General features: G+C 35.9%; 1 protein-coding gene across 1 annotated transcript in view; it reads left to right on the top strand.

The window, feature by feature from the left end:
* Positions 1-21086: 21086 nt before the first annotated feature.
* The window catches only part of LOC129224760 (1-phosphatidylinositol 3-phosphate 5-kinase-like), a 128101-nt gene continuing 122602 nt past the window's right edge, over positions 21087-26585 (top strand). The window contains exon 1 of the mRNA XM_054859308.1: positions 21087-21207. Coding sequence (XP_054715283.1) covers positions 21149-21207 — 59 coding nt within the window. The 5' untranslated portion in view covers positions 21087-21148. The remainder of the gene's footprint in view (positions 21208-26585) is intronic.

Here is a 26585-nt window from a genome sequence, read left to right on the forward strand (position 1 = left end):
ACCACTACCCGTGTTTTAACCAGTTGGATAGGGGCTCGAAGACAGCTCTTTTTTGTTCTACACCTTGAGTCGAGCAAACTCTGGTCCAGCACCCCCCATACTTACCTGGCACTGGGGATGCCTTGATCACCGGTCCAGCACCCCCAGAGGTATTGATCTGGCACCTCCGTGAGAGGACAGATGGTAGACATAAAACCTTTGATTGATGCATAGGTGCTTCAAACTTATTTTTTTTTGTATAGGGAGTGGGGGATTCTTAATTTATTGAACAGGACTTCGAATTTAACCGAATAATAAAAATCAAACTTGCACCAGGCCCATCATTTCAAATTTTTCCTGAGGGGATGGGACAAAGGATGCATAGTCAATGCAAATTTTATGGTCAGACAAAAATTTTTTGAAAAAAAAAAACATTTCAAAGTCAGGGAGAGGTAATTGACCCTGCAGCACTGCCTCGAAATTTACCGAATCGTCAAAAAAAAAAAAAAAGAATTGCCGAATAAGGAAATATTTTGACGGGTTACTTGACCTCCCGTGAATTTCAAAACAGATGCCTCTGGGATTTTGCTCTCGCTCCTCTCTCACTCTCGTTGATTAAAGTTATAGTATGGAAAAACCAAACCTATCAGCGGCGTAATGCAGTGGATGATAGCTTTCACAATGCTGCCAAGTTAGGTTTGCCCCAAGTATAGGTGTCTCAAATGATTAGGTGCACTACTTGCGGCGAGCACCGTGCATCCCAGTGGCAGAAGAATACCGACATGCTGCATAGTGCAAATAAATGCAGGGGCGCCTACCTGGGGGTGTCATCGTGTATAGACGGCGCTATTGAAATTTTGAGGGGGAAGGGTGTTTTGAGGGGTATTTTTCTGTTTTTTTTTTTTTTTTGGAAAGGGGTTTTGCTTTTGGGGGGTTTTCTGGTATTTGGGGAGGGGGTGTGTCCTTGCTCTTGGGGGAGGAATGGGCACCCCTGTCATACTCAGCGCAGGATTATACCCTCTACCCCAATTCGACGTCTTAATAAGGTCACAGGAGGCCAAATAAAACCAATCTTATTGAGCTACACAATACTTTTCTAAGATTATCAAATCACAGGAAAAAATGATAATACGAGCGAAACATAATACTTTTCCCTCCAACCTATTGTATATGGACTCTTTGATATTTTAGAAAGAGCACATGAGTTTTCTGCGCCTTTTATATCGTCTGATCTTTATGAACTTTTATCCAGTAACCCATAACAAAAGAACAAATAATAATCGTTAAAAATATTAAACAATAAAGTTCTTTGAAATTGAGTCAATAACTTAAATACACGTGCGTTGTTTGTTGTGCTTGTAAAACATCTATCAAAGCTCTTCTATTTTCCGATAAGAATCAACGACAGTAAACAAATAAAACGACTAGACTTCTTTGCTGAAAAAGGCAAGTGATGAAATAAGCCATTTTCGAAAGTAAAGATTTAGTTTCCGGGAACTGCGTAACACTAGTGAGAAATCTACAGTGAGTATTATTTCTCGTTGGATTTATCTTTCAGTTAGGGTTTCCAATCCCGAATCCCGCGGGATCCCGCATGATTTTCAGCGGGATTGAGAACAAAATCCCGCAAGATTTCGAATCCCGCAAAGATTTTCCACGAAAACGTTTTCCAATTTCTGTTGCTCATATAACGAATATTTTCGAAAGCATTATCTGAGTTTGAATTTCCTTCCTCATATATTGCACGGTGAGCAAGAAAAACTTCGTTTCATTAATGATGAACTGTAGATTTAATTAAAATAATAAAAAAAAGTATATATTTCTGATAATTAATTGGTATTCTCATCCGGAGTTTCAGTTTTCATACGCTCAGCAATTGAGAAAATTCGTAGAAATTATAAACATTTTCCAAAACCATCACTAAATTTTAAAACCCAGAAAATTAGGTATGTAGTAGAAAAAATTGAGAAAGTGTATTACGGATTGCAACATCCACTGGAGTAGCATAAATGCAATATTGAAGCGCTTAACCTTTAGCTTACTAAAAGTGCACAATATATTTCGCCAAAGAATGAAGCAGTGAAACCCTGACATGATTTATCCTCTTTAACCTGTAGAAACTTCCTACTAACCATGAAGCTAAAGTTTTAAATGTGGGTGGTGGTATCTTGAAAATTACGATGAGTGAAATAGCTGAGCAATCTGCAATGTTCGGCCAGAGTCTAAAATAAGTGACAGAAACTTCAATAAAACACAGACGCACTCGCATGACAGTGCAGTAAGTTCAGCTGCTCAAATTTTTGAATCTCTTTTAAGTCGATGGTAAAATTAGCGAAGTTATCCAAAAAATGTTATACTGAGACTGCGACTTGGTGAAACCATTCTCCCTTTTCGGTAATGAATCAAATGCACTGATACAATGACCACCATTGAAGCAACGATCACAATCAGGGTATTCTCAAGATGTAAGTTAACTTGGATACAGCGATACAAAAACCAATTCGACATCTTTTGTGTCCGAACTTTCCAGTTCTTGAGGAAAGAGCAAAAACCAAACATGATTCCCCATTCAAAAAAAAAAAAAGAAAGAAAGAAAGATCTATTTTAAAAGGGGATGAAGTTTATGGGATATTTTGCTGAATGTCCACTATTATTTAATCTCTAATCTCTGTAAAACCAACGGCAGAGGAGCAACATCACAGCGTTTTCATTACCGCATTATATTTTTGTACAAAAATCATTTCCCACCCCATACGATCCATGCTTTGTTAAGGAGGGTGTGGGGGGGGGGGGGGTAAGGTTTTCAGCGTCAAAAAACTCGCTTTTTTTTCCCTTTTTTTTTTTTTTTTTTTTTTGAAAATGGTTTGGTTAAATTTATTATAAAACCTTTTGTGCTTTCGTGCATTATTAGCTAGATAATGTAGACGCACGCGCTCACGCCGTGCGCGGATACATCCGCTGACGTGCAGATACATCGTCGCGGAGTTGCACGTCGTATGATAATCGTAAAAAAGTTCATATTCTTTACTTCTAATTCGTTTTAAATTGATAATGATATGCCGTATTTATTACCGTATTTAAATCGTATAAAATATTACCAGATAGTGTTTACCATAGATCTTAAAATAGAATAGATGTGCCTTCTCCCCACTTTTCTCCTCAGAGCGCGCGTCAACATCCCCCGTTGGACATCACGCGATCAAGGGACTCCCCTCACAAGAAACTGTTTCCCTTATTGAAGAGAATCACTTTGCGCCGCGATCATTTGCACAATTAAGGGAAATTAAAGCATTTAACCCATGGGTTAAATGCTTTAAGCATGGGTTAAACCCCCCTTTAAGCATGGGTTAAACCCCCCTTTAAGCATGGGTTAAATTAAAGCATTTTACCCATTATTAAAGAAAAACGAAACACTGTCCCTCACGTAGCACCTCATATTTTCCACTAAAAGTAATAATTAAAAAAGGTAACTTTTTTTTTCATTAAGAAATCGCAAATGTATTTGTTGTACTTTTGCAAAAAATGTTCTTTGTTACCTTTTTAAGTTATTACTTTTTAATGAAATGCGGGACAAAATGACAGCTTTTTCATGGAATGGTCCATTAGATATTTTCCCATCATAACTTTTGAAGCAGGCGCACAAGCTATTTAAACTTTTTTTCAAGTGCTTTAAATACTGAGTAGAAAAAGACGTCTTCAAAAATCTTAAACAAAAATTGACCTTATAATTTTTTTTTTTATTTCAATCAAATTTTTCAAATACAGATAAATAGTTTCAATGCGTGCTTTTTCCCACAACTTTTGAAGCCAGTGCAACAATTTAACATAAAACCCGATCTAAAACCATAAACCAATTAGAAATACAAATGTAAATAGTATCGAATATCAACTCAATTAAATAATATTCTAATATTCGCATGCGTTTCGCACCAACACTATATTAGCCAAACCAATAACTTTGGTTAGTTCCTAATTTTTAAGCAACTTCAGAGTTTTTTTTTAAGTACTCAGAAAATAAATTATTTGCAATTATAAACTACATGAATGGTCATTTGACTTCCGCCCCCTCCCCAATTTTTCTTTTCTTCTTTTTTTTCGTCCCACAGACTATGATAATTTTGACAATTTAAACTCGAGGGTGAAGAAAACTAGTGATTATTGTCCTTTACAATATAAATTTTGTTACTTTTCTACTTATTGGTCTTTGTGAATTATTTTCATTGTTTGAATTGACTGCGCGATACATTCTAACGCTCAAATCTTTAGTAACAATTAATTTTATAAACTTTTTAACGAGAAAATCTGCTGCTTCTGTTTCCAACATATGCTTATTTAAACTTAGAAAAACGGAATTCGAAATTCTTCGCATAACTCTTGTGGTCTCATGAGTAACATTATATTTTTGTGTTTTTCTCCCAAAACTTTTTCATTCTCGCTCAGTTGTTCTTCACAAATGTACATATTTCAATGGATGCAATCTTGCAATAAGTTATCATACTTGAATGTGTCCCGAAATTCTTAAATTTTATTAGGTCTATTTTTTGATTTGTTGTAGTGAAGACTGCGTTGCAGTCATCGCAGTTCACAACAAAGTGCACTTACCGGACAAAAAATCCAGCGTAGTCAGAAACATCCATTAATATACTGCGTCATGTTAATTGAGATGATTTCTGAATTTTCAAAATCGTCGTCAAAGGAATCGGAAGAAAAGGCTTTCTTTCAAAGCATTTTTGTTACGCTTCAAATTTAATCTTAGCATTTGAAGGGTGTCAAAATCAGCGCAATTTGAAGAACTGGACTCTTTAATTTCCGTATGAATGAATAATCTTTGTTCCGCACTTCGAAATTATCCGACGATTGTTGTTGAATCCCCCCTCACAACCTGATCGCATTGAAAAAAGTTTCAAGGTGATCCTGAGTAAGCTTATAAGTCATTACGCAGTTTAGAACTGGAATTCGGGCACCTACATACTTTTCATATGTTCCCAGCACACTTTTCATAGAAATTAGGAAACCTAAAAATCCAGTTTTTCGCGGACATACTATAACTAATTTTCCATCGCTTGTTTTTGATCGTTACCGTCGCGACAGACGGCGACGATGTGTTGCGACGGCATCGCTTGGATACGGTAGCGGGATGGCATGGCAAGTTTGGCGATACGCAATAGATTTGCGGAACTATTTACTTTTGAAAGCTGTTGTTAATGTAATTTAATGCCTTTTTTTTTTGTTTATTTGCCGAAAAAATTTCTAATTGATTAAAAAAAAAATTAATTTGAATTTTGACATCTTGAATTCAAATTATGTTTTTCGCAATTACGAGTGTGTGTATGTAGGCGTGTGTGTTTGTGTGTGGGGGTATGTGTTTGTGTGTACGGGTTATGTGTATGTGTGTGTAGGCATATGTGTTTGTGTCTGTGTGCATGCATGAATGTGTGGGTAGTTGTGTATGTGTGTGTGTATGTTTTTGTGTGTGTATGTGTGGGTGTCTGTATGTATGCTTGTGTGTAAGTGTTTGTATGTGTGTATGTGTTTCTGTTTGTATGTGTGTGTAGGTGTATGTGTGTGTATGTGTTTGTGTGTGTGTGTAGGTGTAGTTGTGTATGTATGCGCGTGTGTGTAGGACATGGATGATGGATGGAGACGGCTTTCTCTAGAGGTGCAGCATCGTGAGAAGCCCGTCGACGGTGATGGTGCGGAGGGTGGCGCACAGTGGGGCAGCCTAATGTTAATTTTGGACATTGGGCGGAAAATTAAACCATTTAGTTTCGCATTTTTACTGTTGTATTGATAAACTAAGAACATATTCCCACTAATCTTACTAGTTTTTAACATTATTACCCGAAGATAATACCTTGAATTCGAAGAATTAACTAGCTACTTCGTTAGAAGACAATTTAGTAAACAGTAGATAACTTGTTTAAGAACTGTTCAAATTTAATAGTGTGATGTGCTGGGCTTTATGCACTCGTAATAAATAAGAAAAACACCGAAAAACGTTTCTTAGAAAATACGAAAATTTTGGAGATAATTTTCAAAGTATTTTGAATGTATTTTTGAATTACGAAAATCGCTAACAAAACTATTATATCCCAAGCATTGTAGAGAGTTTCAGCTTTCTTAATCCGGTTTCAGTTTTTGCCTAAACTTGCCTATTCAAAAGATATTGAAAATTAAAGATAAGTAAATATTTTACTACGAGGACGACGAAACGAATACGAAATGAACGTTGCACGAAACGTATTATTTACGTTGGTTTTTTCACTTTAGTCAAGTAAACATGTTTACAGTTTTCAGTTTGTTTACTTTTTATTGCAAATTATTTCAATTAAATACTTCGAGGAATCAGTTTCATTGTGTCATTTGTAGACTGTGGGACAAAATCATATGAGATGCTAAGAAGCATGGTTTCGTTTGCTTATTTCGGGGACTACAAAAATTGGTACTATTTTGAGTTATAAGTGACAGGAGACGAAAAAGACACAATAATCTCCCAAAAATACTTCTCATAAATTGTATGTACACAATAACAAACACATCACAAAATGAGTAAAAATGAAAACAAGGAGCAGGCATATTTTGAAAAGATCAAAATCTTATACATGTACATCAAGAAAAGTGTTTTTCTTCAAAAAGCAAACATTTGTCTTTAATAAACATTTAATTTCTTTTATTACATTCTATATTAGGAGAACTTACTTTTTAGAGCATTAAAAGTTATTTACTTTTGATTTTTATCGGTGCTTGACCCCATAGACTTGCTGGTGAAAGATGAGTTTCGAAACCAACCGTGACCTTTTTATTTTTTTAAAAACAAATTCTATTCCTTTTACCGATTACGACCTTGCTCTGGAAAAATGGATTGACACTCTTGGTTCTGAGATTACAAATACGACAAAGACGAAATTAAGAGGCAAACCATAAGTATTTTCGATCGTATAGGGAATTGCATTCAAGGAAAACGTCCAGAATAGATAACAATAGAGACGTTTTTAATAATTTATTAATCAATTCTGATCCTCTTATCTCAAATTTGAGTCCAAAGATTTGCAGTTTGCATCACGAAATGTCACAACAAGTGAAGAATTTGCTTGAAGATGATGGAATGGAAATTGGCTAAAATACTGTTACATATTTCTTTAAAAATTGTTTTTAAATGTTAATTAAATATTTTATTTTGCACTAATGATTTAGTATTTGATTATCTTTACATTTTAAATAACAAAATATTATCACACTAGCAAAAATACCCGGCGTTGCCTGGGTCAGTAATAATTATGAGAAAAAATCGTTACTTGCTTTTGTTTTCTGTTTAAAGTGAAAGAATTTAAAACACATCTTTTTGACCTGATTAAAAATCGAGTTTCTCCCTTACCCATAAAACTAAAATAGCAATAAGTATAAAGAACAAATTAGTATTGATTTAGAAACGAAAGCACTATATTTAAGCATATACAAATTTCCAAAACATGAAATTAATCTTCTCGTGTTTAAAAAAATCTTGATACTTTTTTTTTAACATGGAGTCTAAAACCTTCTCTGTATAGCTATTGAAGTACGCAGTTTTAAAAAAAATATAGCCGCGCTCGTAATCCCTTTATACTTGCTTTAGTTATTTTGGGAAATTTCAATCATTGTGGGCTCTTGGTGCGATTTTACCGAATTTGCTTGAATCGTTTTTGGGATACCTTCGATGATGCTCCCCCCTTCTTTCCTAAATAAAAACCATTAATTACATTAAAGCTCCGTTTAAATGGAAAATGATCAGCCAAATCATGTATTATTTGCCAATCTTGTGCAAAAATCTTACTTCAAGATTTGACTTGAGAAAAGCCTTGAACAGTCACGAAAAGCAAAGATAGCCAACAATACAACAATTGCCGCTATCGACAGGGAGTTGAGATGATACACCAAATACTGTATTGAGTTGAGGAAAGCCTTCGAACATGGAACTAAAAAGCTCATAACTCGTTTTTTATTCTACTTAGAAATTTCGAACAGGTGCCATCTTCAGCAGAAAAATCAGAGCTTTCGATGGACATATAATGTAAATATGTGCAAGTATTTTTTCATCCCTATATTAGAGAATTTATACGAAAATTGTATTTTATTGCCCCCCTAAGGGGGTTTTGCCCCCATAACGGGACGAAAACTACCCTATGTGTTATTCTGATGCATAAGCTATATTATTGTAAAGTTTCATAAAAATCCGTTCAGTAGTTTTTGCGTGAAAGAGTAACAAACATCCATCCATACATCCATACATCCATACAGACAAACTTTCGCATATATAATAGTAGTAAGATTTTTAAGTAGAAATTGGTTTTACTGAAATGTCCAAGCTCTCCGTACACTTGCCCCACTGTGTGGCGGTGGGAAAAATCAAAGGAACGCCAAAAACAGTGAAGTGAGAACAATAAGCAAACGTGATTGCTCAAAAAAAAAAAAAAAACAAAAACAAAAACAAAAATCCGCTTTACTCGCAAAAGGGTTGGGTTCTGGTAGGGTGGTCGCTTGGCGAGATAGGCGATAACAGTAGTTGGAGGATTATTTTAAGTCTTAAAGTATAGTGCCTAGAAAGAATAGTGTGCCGATCGGCGCTTTTTCCCCTTCGATTCTTGAAGACAAAATGTATGAAAACCGCTAGAGGGCAGTGCGGTCGAGGTGTACGTTCAATTTCGCGGTGTTTACATTAGTAGACGCGGGATTTTGTTACAATTTAGTTCCGCGTTTCTCTTTTTTACCTTTATTTCGTGAATATTTCATGAAACAGCGTTTAAGGCTTTTAATGGAGGCATCAAAGTTTAATATTAGAAGAAGTAAAGCTTCATCTTGTTTCGTACCAGGGTGCAAAACTGGGTACAAAACATGCAAAGAAAAAGTTTCGCTTTTTAAAGCTCCAGCAGATGAAGAAAAACTAAAGAAGTGGAACTCCTTAATTCCCAGGTTAGATAAAGTTTTTGATAAATATTGCTCAATTTGTGCTCTGCATTTCGAAAAACATTTTATTGAAACGCATTATAAGCATATTATAAATGGTGAGGAAGCTTTAATTCCTCGAGGAAGACCTTTTTTGAAAGATGAGGCAATTCCGACAATTTTCCCAAATCTGCCAACATACTTAACTAAAAAAAATACCAAAGCAAAGGTCCATCAGGAATTATGCAGTTAAGAAAAATGTTCCCTGTTTGAAAAAAATAAAACTTGATCTTTCCGCAGATGAAACTGAAATAACCACGTATAAATCTATTATAGATGAAATTGTTCATATTAATTTGCCTAACGAATATTTGGTTTGTATGAAATTTAAAAAATCTCCAAATATTGTAATTTTTGTATATAATGAAAATTATGTGGAAAATAATATTAACGATAAAAAGATCATTATTGAAGTAGAAGAAAATTTACAAATCAATGCTACTATTTTAGTCAAAGGTGTAAAAGTAGATTATCCTGTTCTTAAATCAGTGTCGGATGTCAGAAAACTTTTTATTGACGTTGATGCTAGAATCGTGTGCAATGGGATGGGTACATCAGAGGAATTCAAATTTGTGTTGCCTGTAATGAAACGAACTGAATATTTTGCTGATGGTTCATCTTTAAGACACTGTAAATGTCAAGGTTTTGTATTGAGTGAAAAATTAAGTTGTAATTTTTGTAAAAAGAAACGTAAATATTTGTTGACACAGAGAGCTCTGAAAAACAAAAGAAATATAGCAAATTTACAAAGAAGTATGGTTGCGGAAAAATTAAAAACATGCATCAAGTAACTTACCGTCTGAAGAAAAAATCAATGGATTTATCAAACAAATTAAAAGTTAAGGAAATTAAGAATAAGGCGAAACTTTCGAAACCTTTACAGTTAACTTCGGAAACTGTTTTTAAAATTTAAAAATAAAAAAAGAACAAAATCGAATTTTCGATAAATCGCTTCGAGGTGCACACCCCCATGCTGCAAACTAACTTTGTACTAAATTTCATGAAAATCGGCCGAACGGTATAGGCGCTGTGCGTATCACAGGGATCCAGACAGAATTCCGGATAGAAATCCAGACAAAAATCCAGACAGAAATCCAGACAGAGAGACTCATTTTTATTATTAGTAGAGAAATAAGAGACGCGCTGTTATTGAATACTTAAGGGCCATTCATTAATTACGTAAGGATGATTTTGGCAATTTTTGACCCCCCCCCCCCATGTAAGGTTACGTAAGAATTTTCACCCCCCCCCCCCCCCATTTTTATGTAAGATTCCATTTTGTTTTTCAAAATGATAAAATAACAAATCTTGAATCGTTACATCACTGGAATCGCTATTAAATTCACATTATTAAATTAAACCTTTTGCGTAAAGAAATAGTTACTGAAAAGAATCTAAACTGAATGTTTTTTCGACTTTTTTTTTTTTGTGTTTTGGATGTAATATTAATTACAAATAAAACATGCCGTACGCAATGCGACTCCTTTATTATATTTTACACTATAAATTCTTTGTAAAACAAATAAAAAAACATCTTATCCTAACACGTTTCTTACCTTCCAGACGCAAATGGAACATAATCTCTGCCAAATCACTTGACCGCGCAATTTCTAATGTGAAATATCGACTTGGAAAATATTATGTAAGAATGAGTTTGACCCTCCCCCCAAGTAAGGGTACGTAGAGGCTTTTCCAACCCCCCTCCTCCTCGGGACCCTTACGTATTTAATGAATGGGCCCTTATAGTCTACTATTTTCATTGAAGTAAGGTAGTTTTATAATAAGGTAATAAGGTAATTTTATATGCTTCAAAAAATAAACGAACACCCATGTAACAATTAGCACTTATTACAGAATTTGTCTTATGCGCAAAAATAAGTTTAATCCGAAAAACGGGGCTTTTAAACTGCGAAATCAGCATGCAATCGCTGATTTAAAACGAGTCTGATTGAGGAGCATAACGTACTACTCGAGTGTAGCGCCACCTGGATTTTCCTCAGATCTGACCTCACTTTTTCCCCGCCGATCGGCACACTACTCTTTCTAGGCACTATACTTAAAGCAACTGCATGTGCATGTGTAATTTAATATTTTGGAGAGTTGCTTTGAAATTCAAAGAAACATTTGATTTGTTTTTAACTGAATGGAATATGCTACTTTTTCTTTTTTCTGACGACAATTTTCGAATAAGCTTCTAATAACAGCTAAGTTACGGTATTGTGGTCGCTTGACAATAAACAATAGATTTGCGGAACCATTTTACATTTGTAAGATGCTACTTGCTGTCTTTTTTGTTTATTTGGCGAAATATTTTAAATTGCAGAAAAAAACCGCTTTACTTGCTAAAGGGCAGGGCTACGGTAATGTCAGACCACGGATTGTATGGAAAGACAAACATCCGTTTTACAGCCGGAAATGGACGAATCTGTTCTTTTTTAGCGATACCAGCTTTTGCAGAAGCAGAGTCTCATTCAAATGAGCGGAATACCGGCACCAAATTTTTACTTTTCCCTCTCATTCAGATAGATTCGTCTTATCTGGACGTTTGAAAATTCCATACAATCCGTGGTTGGACAATAGCGTGATGGCTTGGCGCGTTAAGCGATGAACTAAAACAGTTGGAGGATTTATTTTAAGTTTTTGAGAAACAGTAAATCTAGTTTAATGTTTTGGCGAGTAGTTTTAAATACCAATGAAACTTGAATAGGTTTTTTTGTAAAGGTGTGTACGCATTTTTTTTAAATAAAAATAAAAATGATCATTTCACAGCAGTGGGGGGGGGGGGGGGGGAGGGGCATGGATTTTTTTTTATTCAACGGACTTCCTTCAAATTCTTAGCACGGGCATCGCCGTGCGGGCACAGCTAGTCTCTATACACTGGTGTGCAAAAATTAAGTACGAGACGGTTTTTTCAATATAACTTTGTACAAAAGCTTTCCAAATCAACACATTTAATACCGTAAGATCCCCAATACGTAAGGACATGTGTAATGTAAGCAACACTTACTAAAAGAGAAATCAGAGAGATAAAAAGAAGCTTTATTGAAAAAGTAGCATGGAGCGCAATGCGACTGAAGGCCGAAACATCCGTGTGATGGGTGTCCAGCAAGAAACATCCGGTCTTTAGTAAGGGAATATGATCTCCCCCGACTGCCAGGCAGGTTTCACAGCGTCTGCTCATGCTGAGAATGAGGTTGTCAATGAGTTGTTGAGCATTGCTGCCTATTCGTCTTGCAGCGCCAATCGAAGCTCCCGAATCGTTACTGGTGGTAAGGTACGAGCTGGGCCGTGGTAGCCCGATCGGTAGAGTGTCGGATTCGGGGCCGCAGGGTCCTGGGTTCGAACCTCGATGGTCGAAGACCCACCGTCGTCATTAAAGGGGACTGGGCGACGTTAAATATGCTCGTGGTCTCAATGTCCTCCAAGTGAAACGATACCTCTGGGGGTGCTAGCACCAGGTAGCTATTAGCTCCTGGACTAGTTCTAAATTCTCATTAACTGTTCGAACCGGTGATGGTGCTGCCATCTATCGGTATATAAAATAATGGAGGCAAGACACTTAGTATGCAGTCCTCGACATAAATACAGTTGAAGTCAGTTGTGCCTCTGAATAGGAATAGGAAGTTACGAGCTGCCAAGCGTCTGCCTAGAAAATCCCATACATGCTCATGCTCGATGGGATTGAGATCCGAAGATCGTGCCGACAAATCCATACGTTCAATATCCTCACTCTCTAAGAGTTGTTCGGCAGCTACTGTGCGATGACATGGTGCATTATCGTCCATGAAAAGGAACTGCGGACCTATAGTGCCTCTAAAAAGACGCACATATAGAAGAAGAATCTCGTTACAATAACGGGTCCCGTTGACTGAACCTGCGTCGAAGTGTGAAGGTCTGTACGACCAGTGGCGGATCCAGCCGATTGTTTTGGGACTGGCCATCCGAAATTTTTGAACAAACTTCCCAGGGTCGAATTTAGCTCCATGCCACCCCTAAGCAAATTTGAAATGAAATCTGCCGCCCCTCCCCTCCCCCTAAAAGAAACAAAATATCCTTGACTCAAAAAACCTAAAAAAGTGTTCCCCAGATTCAAACTGTCAAACTTAGGAAGAAATGATGGCGTTTCACATTCTGAGGCGCCCCAATGAAATCATTACAGTGTTCTCCCAAAAAAATTTTTTTCGGCAAATTTTGCTGACGATTCGGCAAATACAATGATTGAAAAACATTTGACTTTCATAAGATGTGTGAAAGTAGTCATTATTAAATTACAAGAAAAAATTGTCTCTGTGGAAAATGAAAGAATGCTAATATTTTAATTTAAAGTATAACAATTTAATTCAAAAAATGTGTTTTATAATAGCAAATTTGCCTCCCCTGAAAAGTTTGCTGCCCTAGGCAACTACCTACTCTGCCTATTGGGAATTTGGGCCCTGATAACTACCAGAAATTTTTTAAAAATGAAGTTTTAAAAACTCAAATTTCGGGGTAGAGATATTAAGTGAGGGAGTGTATTTAGGAATCTCCCTCAAAAAAGTTTCAAGGTTTAAATGTCCAAGTAATTTTTGAAAATTCGGAAACTAAAAACGCATTTTGCCCATTTTTAATGATGTACGGAGAAAAGTTGGGTTTCGGGCGCTGGCCCTGAAATACTTTTTGAAAATAAAGCTTAGAAACCAAAATATTCTGTCATTATACATTGAGAAGTTAGAAGAGGAGGGGTGCTCTTCTAGCTCTTCAGCTGTCCAGCCTAAAAATGCACCTTTAGGTAATGTTTGCATACATTAAATTAAGTGTGAAGGTGCTTAGAATCCTTCCTTCCTGGAAATATTTTACCTTCGAGGTTGTAAACATTCGATTTTTAACTACATTTATACGTATTTTAGAAAGGGATGTAAGATTCGTGAGCTCCTCCAAAAAACCTCCTTTCTCATCATGATATAAACTAGGGAGGGAGGGGGTCCTATCAAAACTCATTTGTAATTGAAGTCCCAAAAAAATTCATTTAAGTTGCCTTAAAGCAAGTTAAGTGATAAGGACTGGATAAGCTATAGTTTCCGTAGACATTTTTCCAAATAAAAGACTTAAAATGCAATTTTTTGCTAAATATCAAATCATTTGTGAAAGGGCGTGGGAAAAGGGGGGTCTCCTCCTAGTTTCGAAATTAAAGCCATAAAAAATAAAATTTATGCTCTCTTTGGTCTTAAGAACAATAGGTATACTCTGAGAAACGCAGCATTTAGAGATCGTCCAAGTGTCTGTAGTTGGAATCAAGAAATGATGTAAAAGATGGAGAAAAATTTTGGAAATAAAAGATTTGTTTTGAGGACAGGGATATAATTTATCTCGAAATTAAGACCTATACTTCTTTGTCAATAAAATACATGTGTTAAATTTTGTTATCTTCTCATAATATTCTTTTCTTTTTTTTCCCCTTAAAAAAATTCCTACAACCACAAGGCTTTGGGAGGGGCCATGGCCCCCATGGCCCCCCTCTAGATCCGCCCCTGTGTACGACTACCAAGCATGATGCCTCCCCAAACGAGAACACCGCGACCTCCATACCTGTCCCTTTCAATGATGTTCGAGGGATGATTGCGGCTTCCCCGCTCTCTCCAGATGAATATGCGATGAGAATCGCTACTCAGACTGAATCTGCTCTCATCTGTAAAGAGTACTCGTCCCCATTCATTGTCTCTCCAATTCCGGTGCTCCCGGCACCACAGAGAACGCCTTCTCCGGTGGGCAGGCGTTAGAGGTACAAACCGTATAGGGCGTCGTGCAAACGGACCACCACCGTGCAGTCTTCTGGCCACGGTAAAACGCGATATCGGTCGGCCAGTCGCCTGTGTCGTGTGTCTAGCGATTTCTCCCGCTATCTGCCGCCTGTTTCGTCTGGTCTGTAAGACAATATACTGGTCATTTGCGGGTGTGGTTCCTCGTAGACGACCACTACTGAACCCCTGTTCTTGTAGTTTGAAATTGTCTCCAAAGTCGTGAAACGATGCTGTGAGCAACTCCGAACTCTGCAGCCACACTTGTCACACTGCGGCCTTCCTCCAACTTTCCAATGATTCGACCTCGGGTAAAAGCATCCAGATGTCGTCTAACAGATTGATTATTCGCCATTTCTCGGTGAGGCAGCAACTCGGTGTGATTTTAACTGCTATACGGCGTGCAATCTCTTTGCCAGAAATATTGATCTTACACCGACAACATGCTGTATACTACTCAGACACTCCCCCATTACGTCTGCCTGCATATCTGCGCATGTGCTACCGTACATCACCTTACTTAATCTCTTGATTGGTCTTTCTGTCAGCTCTGCCTCTTTGTTCAGCTGATATGCTAATTTTTCGACTTCGTCCTTAATTTTTGCACACCAGTGTATATTTAAGATGCTTGAAAAAAAAAAAAAAAAAAAAAAAAAAACTCAGATGCCACCAATTTCATACACCTCATTTCAATTTTGATTCGCGGCGGCCCTGCGCCCTCTTCGGGTGTTTATATAAATGGCCAGGTTTACTGGTATAGTGAGTGGTACCCCCATTACTGAAGCTCTGAGCACACCTCTGTTTCGAATTATGCCTCTCTGTATATATAATAACGAAATGGGAAGATTGGGAGCCGAAGATTGGGCGCCGACTATTGGGCGCCGCATATTGGGCGCCGGGAACTTTGGGCGCCGAGCACTTTGGGCGCCGAGCACTTAGGGCGCCGGGAACTTTGGGCGCCGAGCATTTTGGGCGCCGGGAACTTTGGGCGCCGAGCATTTTGGGCGCCGAGCACTTTGGGCGCCGGGAACTTTGGGCGCCGAGCAAATTGTGCCCAGTATTCCCGGGGCGTAAAATGCTCGGCACCCAATGTTTCCGGCGTCCAAAATGCTCGGCGCCCATAATGTTCCCGGCGCCGAATTTTGAAACGCTCTCAATGCTTACGTTACGGTAGCTACCGGTTAGTTAACCACTTGATAGCTAATGATCACGTGCTCCAATCAACTGCTTAGAACGGTAACCGGTTGATCATAGAACGCTGCGGTTAGTAACCGGTCGACCGGTGAGGTTCGTCGAACGCAAGGAATGCTTGCGTTCGCCGAGCTCAACTGGTAGCTACCGGTTAATCGATCACGTGACACCTAATGATCACGCAGCGGTTAGCACCGGTTACTCAGTGGTCGACCGGTTAGGATCGCCGAACAAAACCAATTACAGTACATTGGCGAAATGAGAAATAAAAACGAGCGCGTTCTATTAAACAGCATGGTGACCTAGATACATTAAAGCAACCCCGAGTAAAATGTAAACAGAACTGCCCCTTTAAATTGTGAGGTAGAAATTGCAATGCGAAATATTGCTGTTTAAAGTTTTAGTTCGTTTTAATTTCGCGATTTACTGTTTTTTGTGTTGTGAAATATTTCCGTTTTCGCAGGGTTTCTTCTGAATCTTAATTTACGTCTGTATTGTTGTTATGTTTGGAACCCTTTCCCCCAACTACCAATCACTTTCTGAAGTGCTCCAAATTCAGAGTTAATTACAAATACAATACAAATAGCAGCCCCTTCTGCAAGTTTTCCGGATTTTTCGCATGCCATGAATGTAAGGGAAAAAACGGAAACGAACAAGTTCAAAGGGTGCAAGAATGCACTAGCCAAGGGCACTCACTCACTTTGGCTCCCCTCCCCCCTCTAACTTAACTATCACAGGTGCTATGAATTCAAAGTCAATTATACAATATTTGCTGTAAACTTCTTTGATAGGGAACATTTTAATATAATTAAGATTTTGGTGCAATCTGCAAATTGTTATCAATTATCAGTTCATTCAGGCAAAATTAGGCCCCAAAAAAAAAAAAAAAAAATTTTTTTAAGAGCTCTGAATATATTATTATAATTAGCATACAAAATGAACTCACACTTATTAGACTATAATGATTTAGTACAGTTAAGGAGTGACACAAGCTCGGATCATAAAAACAATCGAAATGGAAAAGCAGTTCCTGGGGCCAATGACTACTGATTGCGAGTAGTTGGTGGTAGCCAAACGTGTCACTTTAATTTTTTCTAGGAAATGGGGGGGGGGGAGTGTGCAAAGGCTGACACTGGTCGCTCAAATTCTCACCAGCCCCACAGAGCATAGGAGCAGTGACTCAATATCTTCCCACCCATCCTTTCCCCTTTTTATTTTAATTTTTTATAAAACTAAAAACTGAGACAGATGAAGGTGAAATTAAATTAAATGAAAAGGTTTATATTCTTTCCTGAGATAAAATGTATTTCTTAGATCATTAAATGGTAGTATTTTTTACAGATTTTCTCACGACATTTTTATTGTTAAAAAACTTTATAAAATAACCAAAATCTTCAACATATTGTTCAGAGAAAAACCAATAAATTAAAACATCAACAACATAAGAGAAGCGCACTCAGATTGTATTTCAGTTATTATTCTCAAGAATATAAAAAAAATCAACAGTCAAAGAAACTCATTTTGAAACAGCATGTATTATCTACCATGTTAAAATCTGTTCTGCGTCTCTTTCAATGTGAGTTTATTGCGAATGTTTACAGCAAGCAGAATTTTCCAAACATAACAACAATACAGACGTAAATTAAGATTCAGAAGAAACCCCACGAAAACGGAAATATTTTCACAAACACAAAAAAACAGTAAATTGTGAAATTAAAACGAACTAAAGCTTTAAACAGCAATATTTCGCATTGCAATTTCTACCTCACAATTTAAAGGGGCGGCTCTGTTTTTATTTTACTCGGGGTTGCTTTAATGTATCCAAGCTACCAATGCTGTTTAATTGGTTTTGTTCGGCAATCCTAACCGGTCCGACCACTGAGTAACCGGTTCTCTAACTGCTGCGTTCTATCATCAACCGGTTACCGTATTAATATGAAGCACGTGATCATTAGATGTCACGTGATCGGTTAACCGGTAGCTCCCAGTTGAGCTCGGCGAACGCAAGCATACCTTGCGTTCGACGAACCTCACCGGTCGACCGGTTACTAACCCCAGCGTTCTATGATCAACCGGTTACCCATTCTAAGCAGTTGATTGGAGCACGTGATCATTAACTGTCACGTGGTTAACTAACCGGTAGCTACCGTAACGTAAGCATTGAGAGAGTTTCAAAATTCGCCGCCGGGAAACATTGGGCGCCGAGCATTTTGGATGCCGGAAACATTGGGCGCCGAGCATTTTAGGCCCCGGGAATACTGGGCACAATATGCTCGGCGCCCAATGTTCCCGGCGCCCAAAGTTTCCGGCGCCCAAAATGCTCGGCGTCCAAAGTTCCCGGCGCCCAATATGCGGAGCCCAATAGTCGGCGCCCAATCTTCCTAGACCGATATCATAATAACTCAATTATTTTTAACAGTGTGCTTCTGGATCAAATGTAAAATACTCTGGAAAATGTATTTTTGGCTTCCCTCTTCCGAAGTATCAGGTCGCCTCTTTGACCCCTACCTCTTCGCGACCTTGGAACCGAACCGACGACGGCAGAGCGCCCCGAGAAGAGGACTTTCCGGATTTGTTTTTTTCCCCAAGCATATGTTCTGATTATAATTATAGAAGAGTAGAAACTCTGTATGTATTCCTCTTATCCAAAGACTGCGCCTTCACGCTTAAATGAAATGAAATTCAGTCAGAGTTTAAAATGTCTATCTGGCAACACTAAAGTGACGTTTTGCGTTTTGTTTTTTATTTTTAAAACTAGTTTTTTGAAGTAAAAGCGAAATCAAGTTTGAAATTAAAAATGGTTTAAAATCGTGAAGGAGTGAAGCTGGGACGAGTAACTGGGCAAGTAAAGAGTGAAAAATTATCGTATTTTGTAAGTATTTTTTTATTTTCACTTTTGTTAAATGAATTTAGTTAAACTCATTATTGATATCTGTGTAAAACTTCTCAGGGTTTTACATATTTTTTCTTTCATTTCTGAATTAATGTTGTTACAAACAGCAATTTTCAAAGAGATGTAAGGGGAGGTGGGGCACGTTGGTCCGCTTTATTACTTATCATTTTTTATCTGATCAAAATTATTAATGAATTTTTTACAATAAGTTTCACTAAACACTTCTCAACACCACAGATTTCTTTGGAAGTGTTGAATTGATAAACTTTTTTTATATTAATTTTTTAACGGAACCTCGTAAAGTGGACCAACGTGCCCCACGGGTGGGGTACGTTGGTCGTCCTGGTGGGGCACGTTGGACCACAAACTAACTCAAACAACATTTGTTATAATTTTAGTGATAAATACTATCAAACTTTGTAACTTATCCTCTTTTGTGTGTAGAGTGAAAAATATGGAGTTTAAAGATCAATATACCATATTGATTTTAATTGATAAATCTCCTTTATTTAAAAACAGCAATAACTATTCATTATTAGTTCACAATTATTTTTTTAAATTCAAAAGAAAAATCAATTATTGAATATTTATGAGACAATTAATGCAGGTTAAAGTTAAGATGCGGTAAATGATACAGTGAAACCACCAAATAGCGGACAGTCAAGGGACCAGAAGTTTTGTCCGTTATTGGGAGGTGTCCGCTATTAGGAGGAACTACTTAATTTACCTTTTTCAAAATGGGCTGTTGTTCCCTTTGTAGAACACAATCGAAACAATTGCGAAAGGTTTACTACATTTTACGTCAAGAGAAATTAATCTGTTTCTTCTTAATAAAGGTTTACTGACAGCCCACACTTGTCTTAAAAAGCATTTAATCAATTAAAGTAATCAGTTAAAACAGTTTGAAATCTCTTTTTTGCATTACAAACCTGTTTCTCAATATAAATATTTAAATCATTTACCTGAAGCAAGTCCTTCAGTGTCCCCTTTGCTCAGGAAAAAGTTTTTCAATTCTTTACTGTATTTCAGTGCTTCCAAAAATTCTCTACTTTTTATGGTTAATTTATTTTATCTCGAGTATCACTATTGCATGATTGACAGTTGGCAATATGACCTTGAATATGGGCAAATCTTTTTCATGTCTAAAAATTAAACAACCCAACGAAGGCGCCATAAAGCCGACTACTACCGACGCCGATCTGCTCAATTGCATCTCTCGAGAGCCCCAGTTCGAAAAAACGCCCAGTTTCCTCTTTTTTATCTTAACTTTTGAATAGTTATTGTGTACAAAATTCATTAAAATCTTAAGAAAAACGTACGTTAATTGTTAGACTGACATCAGTTTTCACTTATCTGCTTCAATACTCTCAAAACTAGCCGTAACAAAATAATGACTTTTTTTTTTCTTTTTCATTTTTTGCTGCTCACAAAAAGTACCATGTCTTTTAGTTCATTTTTTTTTCTGCCCCCAACTTTTAAGCCACAATCGCTGCCTCTGCTCATTACCACCTTTTTTAATTCCAAGAAACAGTGATAAGGAAATAATTCAGTTGTGGAGGATGAAAAGCTTTGTAAGGCAAGCAGTTACTAAGATATTCTGTGAAAAGAAAAAAAAAACCGGAAGTGCTACGATCGCAAGGGAAATTTTTTGTGAAATAACTGTCCGTTATTCGGAGTGTCCGTTATTCAGAGTTAATTACATGGAATGGCCTATATTGAGGGACTGGAACTTGCAAAAATGTCCGTTAATTAGAGGTGTCCGTTACTCGGGAGTGTCCGTTAAGGAAGGTTTCACTGTATCTGGAAATGTAAAATAACTACTTCTTGAGCTTTGGAAGTAGTAGACGTTTCAAGTCATCTCTTAATGTATATTTAGTAGTCGATGAATATTTCATGTCACTTAAGGAGTGTTGTTGTAACTATCCTCTCAATGCATTTTGTATTATTTACTGCGTAATTAAATTACTTAGACAGTCGTGAAAGATTTTAATGAAAATATTTTTTTTTTCTAACTAAAAAATGTAATTGAATATATGAAGTAAAAACCTTGAATTAAGCTGAACCTCGAACTTTTGAGACTCAAATTTTTAAGAGACTACTGCATATGATCAATCAATAAAAGTTTAAATTTAGAAAGGTGAAAGTATAATGCTCCTTCGCTTTTGGAAATGAGGGGAAGTCATTTTCTAAGCACCCCTCGGTTGCAGTCATTGTGCTCCTAATTTCTACTGCTTGTTTTTCCGTCTAAAACTGTTTTGCAAGTCTTTTTGTATTTTAACAGCTCAAGACTATTTTGGCAGTTTAAGACTTCAGTCAAGTATCTGACTCAAGAATGCCATTTCGAAAAGATTGGGGAAATGAACCTACCCGAAGGAGTGGACGTCTGTCAGAGTAGGTTTTCCAAATATGTTGCATTTTTCCTTTTAACTGTATAATTGGTAAGATATTGACATTTTATTAGGTCTGTTGTATGTATTAATAGCTCCTCAGGGAGACACCACTGACATTGAATTGTACTGACTCACATATGGTTAAAAAGCTGGTGGTTTGCTCCCAGTTTGCGGTATGATGACCTGTCTCGTGTTTCTTTTAGAATTTGAAGTTGAAAATATTCTTCTTATTGCTCATCTTTTAAGAAAAGATGCAAACTTGTAGTAAACAAATGATGCCTTTGCCTACTCGTAATGTATCCTTAGTTAAAATCAATGTGCAAATATTGGAAAGGATTCATACAACATTTCTTAAATTATGCTCTTCCAAACCCCATGATTCTGTGGAGATCAGTCAAGGGTTTTTTTTTTTTTAATTCAAATATCCTCTTAAAAAGTCGATAGAAATAGGTTCTAAGGGAAGTATTTAATCAATTAAATATGAACAGCAGATAAAATATAAAAAGAAATTGTGTATTGTATATATTCAACTATTTTCAATGCGTGATTATGTACATTGTTATTTGTACAAGACTACAAAATTTTTTATTAAAACGCTGATCAATTATTTAAAAAAAAAAATGTTGATTTTGATGACAATAAGTATTATTCAGAATACTTTTCAATTTTGAATGTTGCATTTATACTTACCATTAAAGATAAACCAGTGGTTATGTGAAAAAAGTTGATATTAATAAGGGTTCCACTTATCAAAGAAATTAAGAAACACTGGATTAGTAGAGATCAATGAAAAAGTTAAAGGATTGTTAGAGTCATTCTCCAGAAAAGTTTACTTTTGAACGCAAATATTTTTCAATTTAGAAACCTTTTGTTTTCTTGGTACAGATGTGATATACCCCCCCATTTGGCGTCATCCAATGTTTTGCACAAAATTGAAATATTTTTCTCCCCAATGAGGCGATATTTTTTTAAGCATGGTATCTCTGCCTAAACTAACCTGTGTTTGGCAACCCTAAGGCAATCTTAGATCTGTTCAAACTTGTTTACTTGTTGTCGGTTTTACTCAGGAGAGATTCTTGTTTTTTCATGCAATGTACCTTACAGGAAAGCTTATTTTGTGTTATTTTAAATTCAGTAGTTGTCTTTTGATGAATAAACATAAGACAATGCCAGTTTCTTGAAACTTGAACGTTAATTAAAAGTAAACTCCAACTTGGTGTGTACTTCTGAGGTGCCATTGTCATATGTTGTTTTGTTTCAGACTGAATGTGAGGATTTATACCATAAAAAGGTAAGTTCTTTTTTCTTAGAATTCAAAAAAAAAAAAAAAAAAAAAAAACCCTCACTTCCGAAATTATTTGTTTTTACAAAATCTTGAGGATTTCTTGTAGTTTTTAACATTATTTTTACTGCATGTAAATTAATTTTACAAAAATAGTACGGTTTTTTATTCTAAAAGTTAATTCTTTTCGATGCCACGAATTATTTACATATTCTATAAACGTGCCTCCTTTAGGTACTGAATTTCTGAAAATAAGTTGACTCTAGCATTTATAAAAATATGAAGGGGTTATTTTATGTAAAATACAATAGGTGTTTTGAAAGCGTGTCTGGATAGCAAATTAATGTATGGTATTTTTGTATTGTTTATGTTTGGGACGTTCTGTTGAGATATTTCTACTTTTCATACATCGAAATTTGAATAACTAAGCGTTTTTTTTGGCTGAAATAGTTATTGATTTTGGGATGTTTTCCGCTTTAAACATCGCAATTTGAATCGCTTTGCCCTTTTTTAGCAGAGTATGAGAAAGTTTTTGTTCGGTGAAATGCATGTTGCAAAATAGCTTTTATTTCTATTGGTACATATTTCATTGGTGAGCTGTTATAGTAATTTGTTAATTTAAGCATTTTAAATACTTTCTAGTAATTTTTTTTCTGTACAAAACCTTTCTAGTTTCTGGTATTTTTGAAGCGTATGTTCGCGATGTTTTTTGCTGTGGTTTTATGCTGTTTATATATATATATATATATAGTGTTCTGAAGTTCTTTGATCATGTTTTTTTATTTGAATTTCTCCTGTTGGCACTAAAAAGGCATCGCTAAGAATGATGTATGACATATGTCGTCATACATCGTTTTCTTGGCGACGCTTTCTTGGCATCAACAGGAAAAAGTCGCCAAGGGTGAGGTATATGACATTAGTTCCGTTTTCTTTTTTTTTTCATTTTCACATGAAAGTGTTACCTACTTGAAGTAACCATAAACAGTGGCACAGCTAAGTTCCAATTATTTTACTCATAAATAAAAAAAATGCCTTGTTCACAGAAAGAAAAAAATGAATATTTAAAAATTGAAGCCAATGTAGTATCAAAGTAGTAATTCTGTTAATTGTGCAAACAATCAACTATTTTAATGATTAGTGGGAATATAATATAAAGCTCTCTTAATTAAAGTATGACTTAATTAATAATTTTCAAATGTATGATAAAAAGTAGTATTTAGTAAATTTGAGGATATACTAGCAAATAATGACATTGATAAGGTCTGTCACGGAGGTGAGGAATTGTCCATTAATATAGGCCTAATAGATACATAGCAAAATCTATCTTCTTGTTCTTCGATAAAAATCTCACAACTTCAACTATGACTGAAAATAAGCAAGGGGGCTCTCTTGTATCATGGAAAATAAAATTTGATGTCATTGCTGCCACATGTTAATGAAGAATGGCATTTTGTGTTTAGGCAACGGAGGTGAGAATTTATTGTGTGACATGGACTCCTTGTCCTACTAAAATGAACTAAAACACAATACTAACAAAATTAAATATACTTAAACAATTAGTATTGTAAACACTTGTAAAAGGAATAATAAATAAATAAATACATACTGTTAACTAAACAAGTTATTAAGCAACATAAACAATCACATAAGTGTGTGACATGCCACGGAGGTGAGATTTCACATGTTGTGAACCAAAAATATACTAAAATAAAAATTATTGTTAAAAACTTGTTGGCAGGTTTAAATAGTTATATTTTTGATGAAATTAAAAAGCTTTTGTTAAATGAATTGTTCCTTAAAATGTTTTCTGTAAAAGGCATGTGACAGAAAAGTTACACTTTTTGAAGAATGACCCGTAAATGTTTTTAAAAACTTACAATAGCTTCATTGCCCGGCTTTGCACAGGCTACCTCGAAATAAAAACTTTTGTCAAGTGACACATGTTCAACAATCATGCTTCAATTAAAGGGAAAAAAACTAACATTTCCCATCCAAACAATCATTCTTGAAGAAAGATAATGTCAAATCAAAAATTCCCAAACAAATTAAAACGCAACTTTTCAGATTATCTTCTGCTGGCGGGGCAAAAAAAAGAAAGAAGGAAGATAAATCGCCAAGTAATAATCAAAAGGAGAAATTTTTACCTTGAGACAAAAATAAAATTTTATTTCGTAGCAGTCAAGAAAATAAAATGGTAGCATTCTTCTAAAACTGTATTTTTGCTAATTTAAAATGAGATCACACAAACGATTAAATTTTCCCGATATAAAATTTCTGCTCCATTAGGCTTAGTAATGCTTTTTAATTTTTTCTTGGCGATTTTGCAGCTTTTTTTTTATTCAAGGAAAGTGAATGTACTCTATGGTTGTTTTTCGCGGCTCGCGGGCTTTGGAGCGGGACCTGAATCAAAGAAATCAGATAATTATTTCGGGTAGAAAGAGCCATTTAATGCCATTTTCGGGCTTTAAAATTAAAATTCAAAAGATTCAGTACTTTTTTGGCATTCAAAAACTCCCCTATGTTTCTTCTTGAGTGCCCAAGTACCTCCCTGTCAAATTTGGTGGAGATCTGATGTAAACTGGATTTGCATAGGGAACATGCACACACACACACTTATATATTCTCTGTTTTAATTATATAGATTACTAGAGGACCCGACAGACGTTGTTCCGTTCAAACTTCGTAAATTTAAAAGTTAAAAAATTTCAATAAACTATCAAGTGTATGAACCGTTTTGTTGAAAAAATAAATAAATAAAAAGAAAATGTTTTAAGCTGCTGGTGTCAGAATGCGTATATTTATTACAACTTGATTTATCTAATGCCCACTGAGCAGTTGTTTTATTAACTATTTTTTCTCTCGTACTTGATGTTTTGTTCCTTCAGCCATACTCAAATGATAAAAAGCGTCCTCATGTATTAAGTGTAAAAAACTAACTACCCATCTAGAACAAACGGGAAATCCCGCTGCAACATCCCCCATATCAAAAAGAATAAAACAATAGAAAGGATGTCATTTAAAGGTAAAAACAATTCTCTGAATAAACGAAAATCACTCATCCCCCCCCCCCCCACACTCCCGATGTAAAATAAACACATTCTTCAACTAAAATGACTAAAAACGAAAAACAATTCTTTGCAATTTTAAATATTCCGCGAAATGAACAAAAAAATACAATAAATTACATTAACAGTAGCTTTAAAATGTAAACAAATGATCATACAACTCTACAATTTATAACCAAAGTCGCCAAGCCACCACATTATTGTAATCCAGCCGATCAGCGAGCGAAGCCAACTCCGACCGATTAGCGCTCCGATCTTTTAAACGAAAACTTTTAAAACTTCATATATTGCCAAATTTGTTCTTTCCACCAAAAATAAAGATCTTCCACTGCACTGATCTTTTACCCTATTGTAATTTATCTGGACGAAAATAAAATTTGTTTCGTCTTTAAATTCCATCATCTTTTCCTTTAATAATGTACTGATTAATTAGATAATCCTTAAAGTGTTTTTGACATTAGTGCCAAAACTCAGATGGATTTGAGCCCAGAAAGAAATGTTGCTAGGTACGGTACTTTCTGATCATTTGGTTATGACAACCTAATACACCGATCCGGTCACATGGTTCAACTACACACGTTTTGCTTGAACCTTCCAGTAACTTTTAAATATGTCACTGGACCTAAATTCGTTGCTTTTAAGATATGAAGGCTTCACTCTTTCTCTACGTTTTATCTATTCTCAATTGACATATCACGATAGGGAATTTCATTGCAAAAAGCAGAGCTGGCTTTCTTATTGTCCTTTGGCAACGGGTTAAATATTTATTTCAGTTCTCGCTCAACAATAGGTTAAGATAAATATTAATCATTTGGAAGAAATAACCATCCAAAGTTTTAATTAATTAATTAACAAAAACTTTTCCGATTCAATCCATCGCGCTTCGAAACCATGCTTGCCACAACTTAATTACGCGCAAAAATTTTGATCAAAATCGGTCCGGCCGTTTAAAAGCCTTTTGGTGACAAACGTCCGCACAGAAGATTTTTATATATTAAGATAGTTAAACTTGAATGAAACATTAAAATTCAT

Source organism: Uloborus diversus, chromosome 6, assembly GCF_026930045.1.
Source record: "Uloborus diversus isolate 005 chromosome 6, Udiv.v.3.1, whole genome shotgun sequence".
NCBI lineage: Eukaryota > Metazoa > Arthropoda > Arachnida > Araneae > Uloboridae > Uloborus > Uloborus diversus.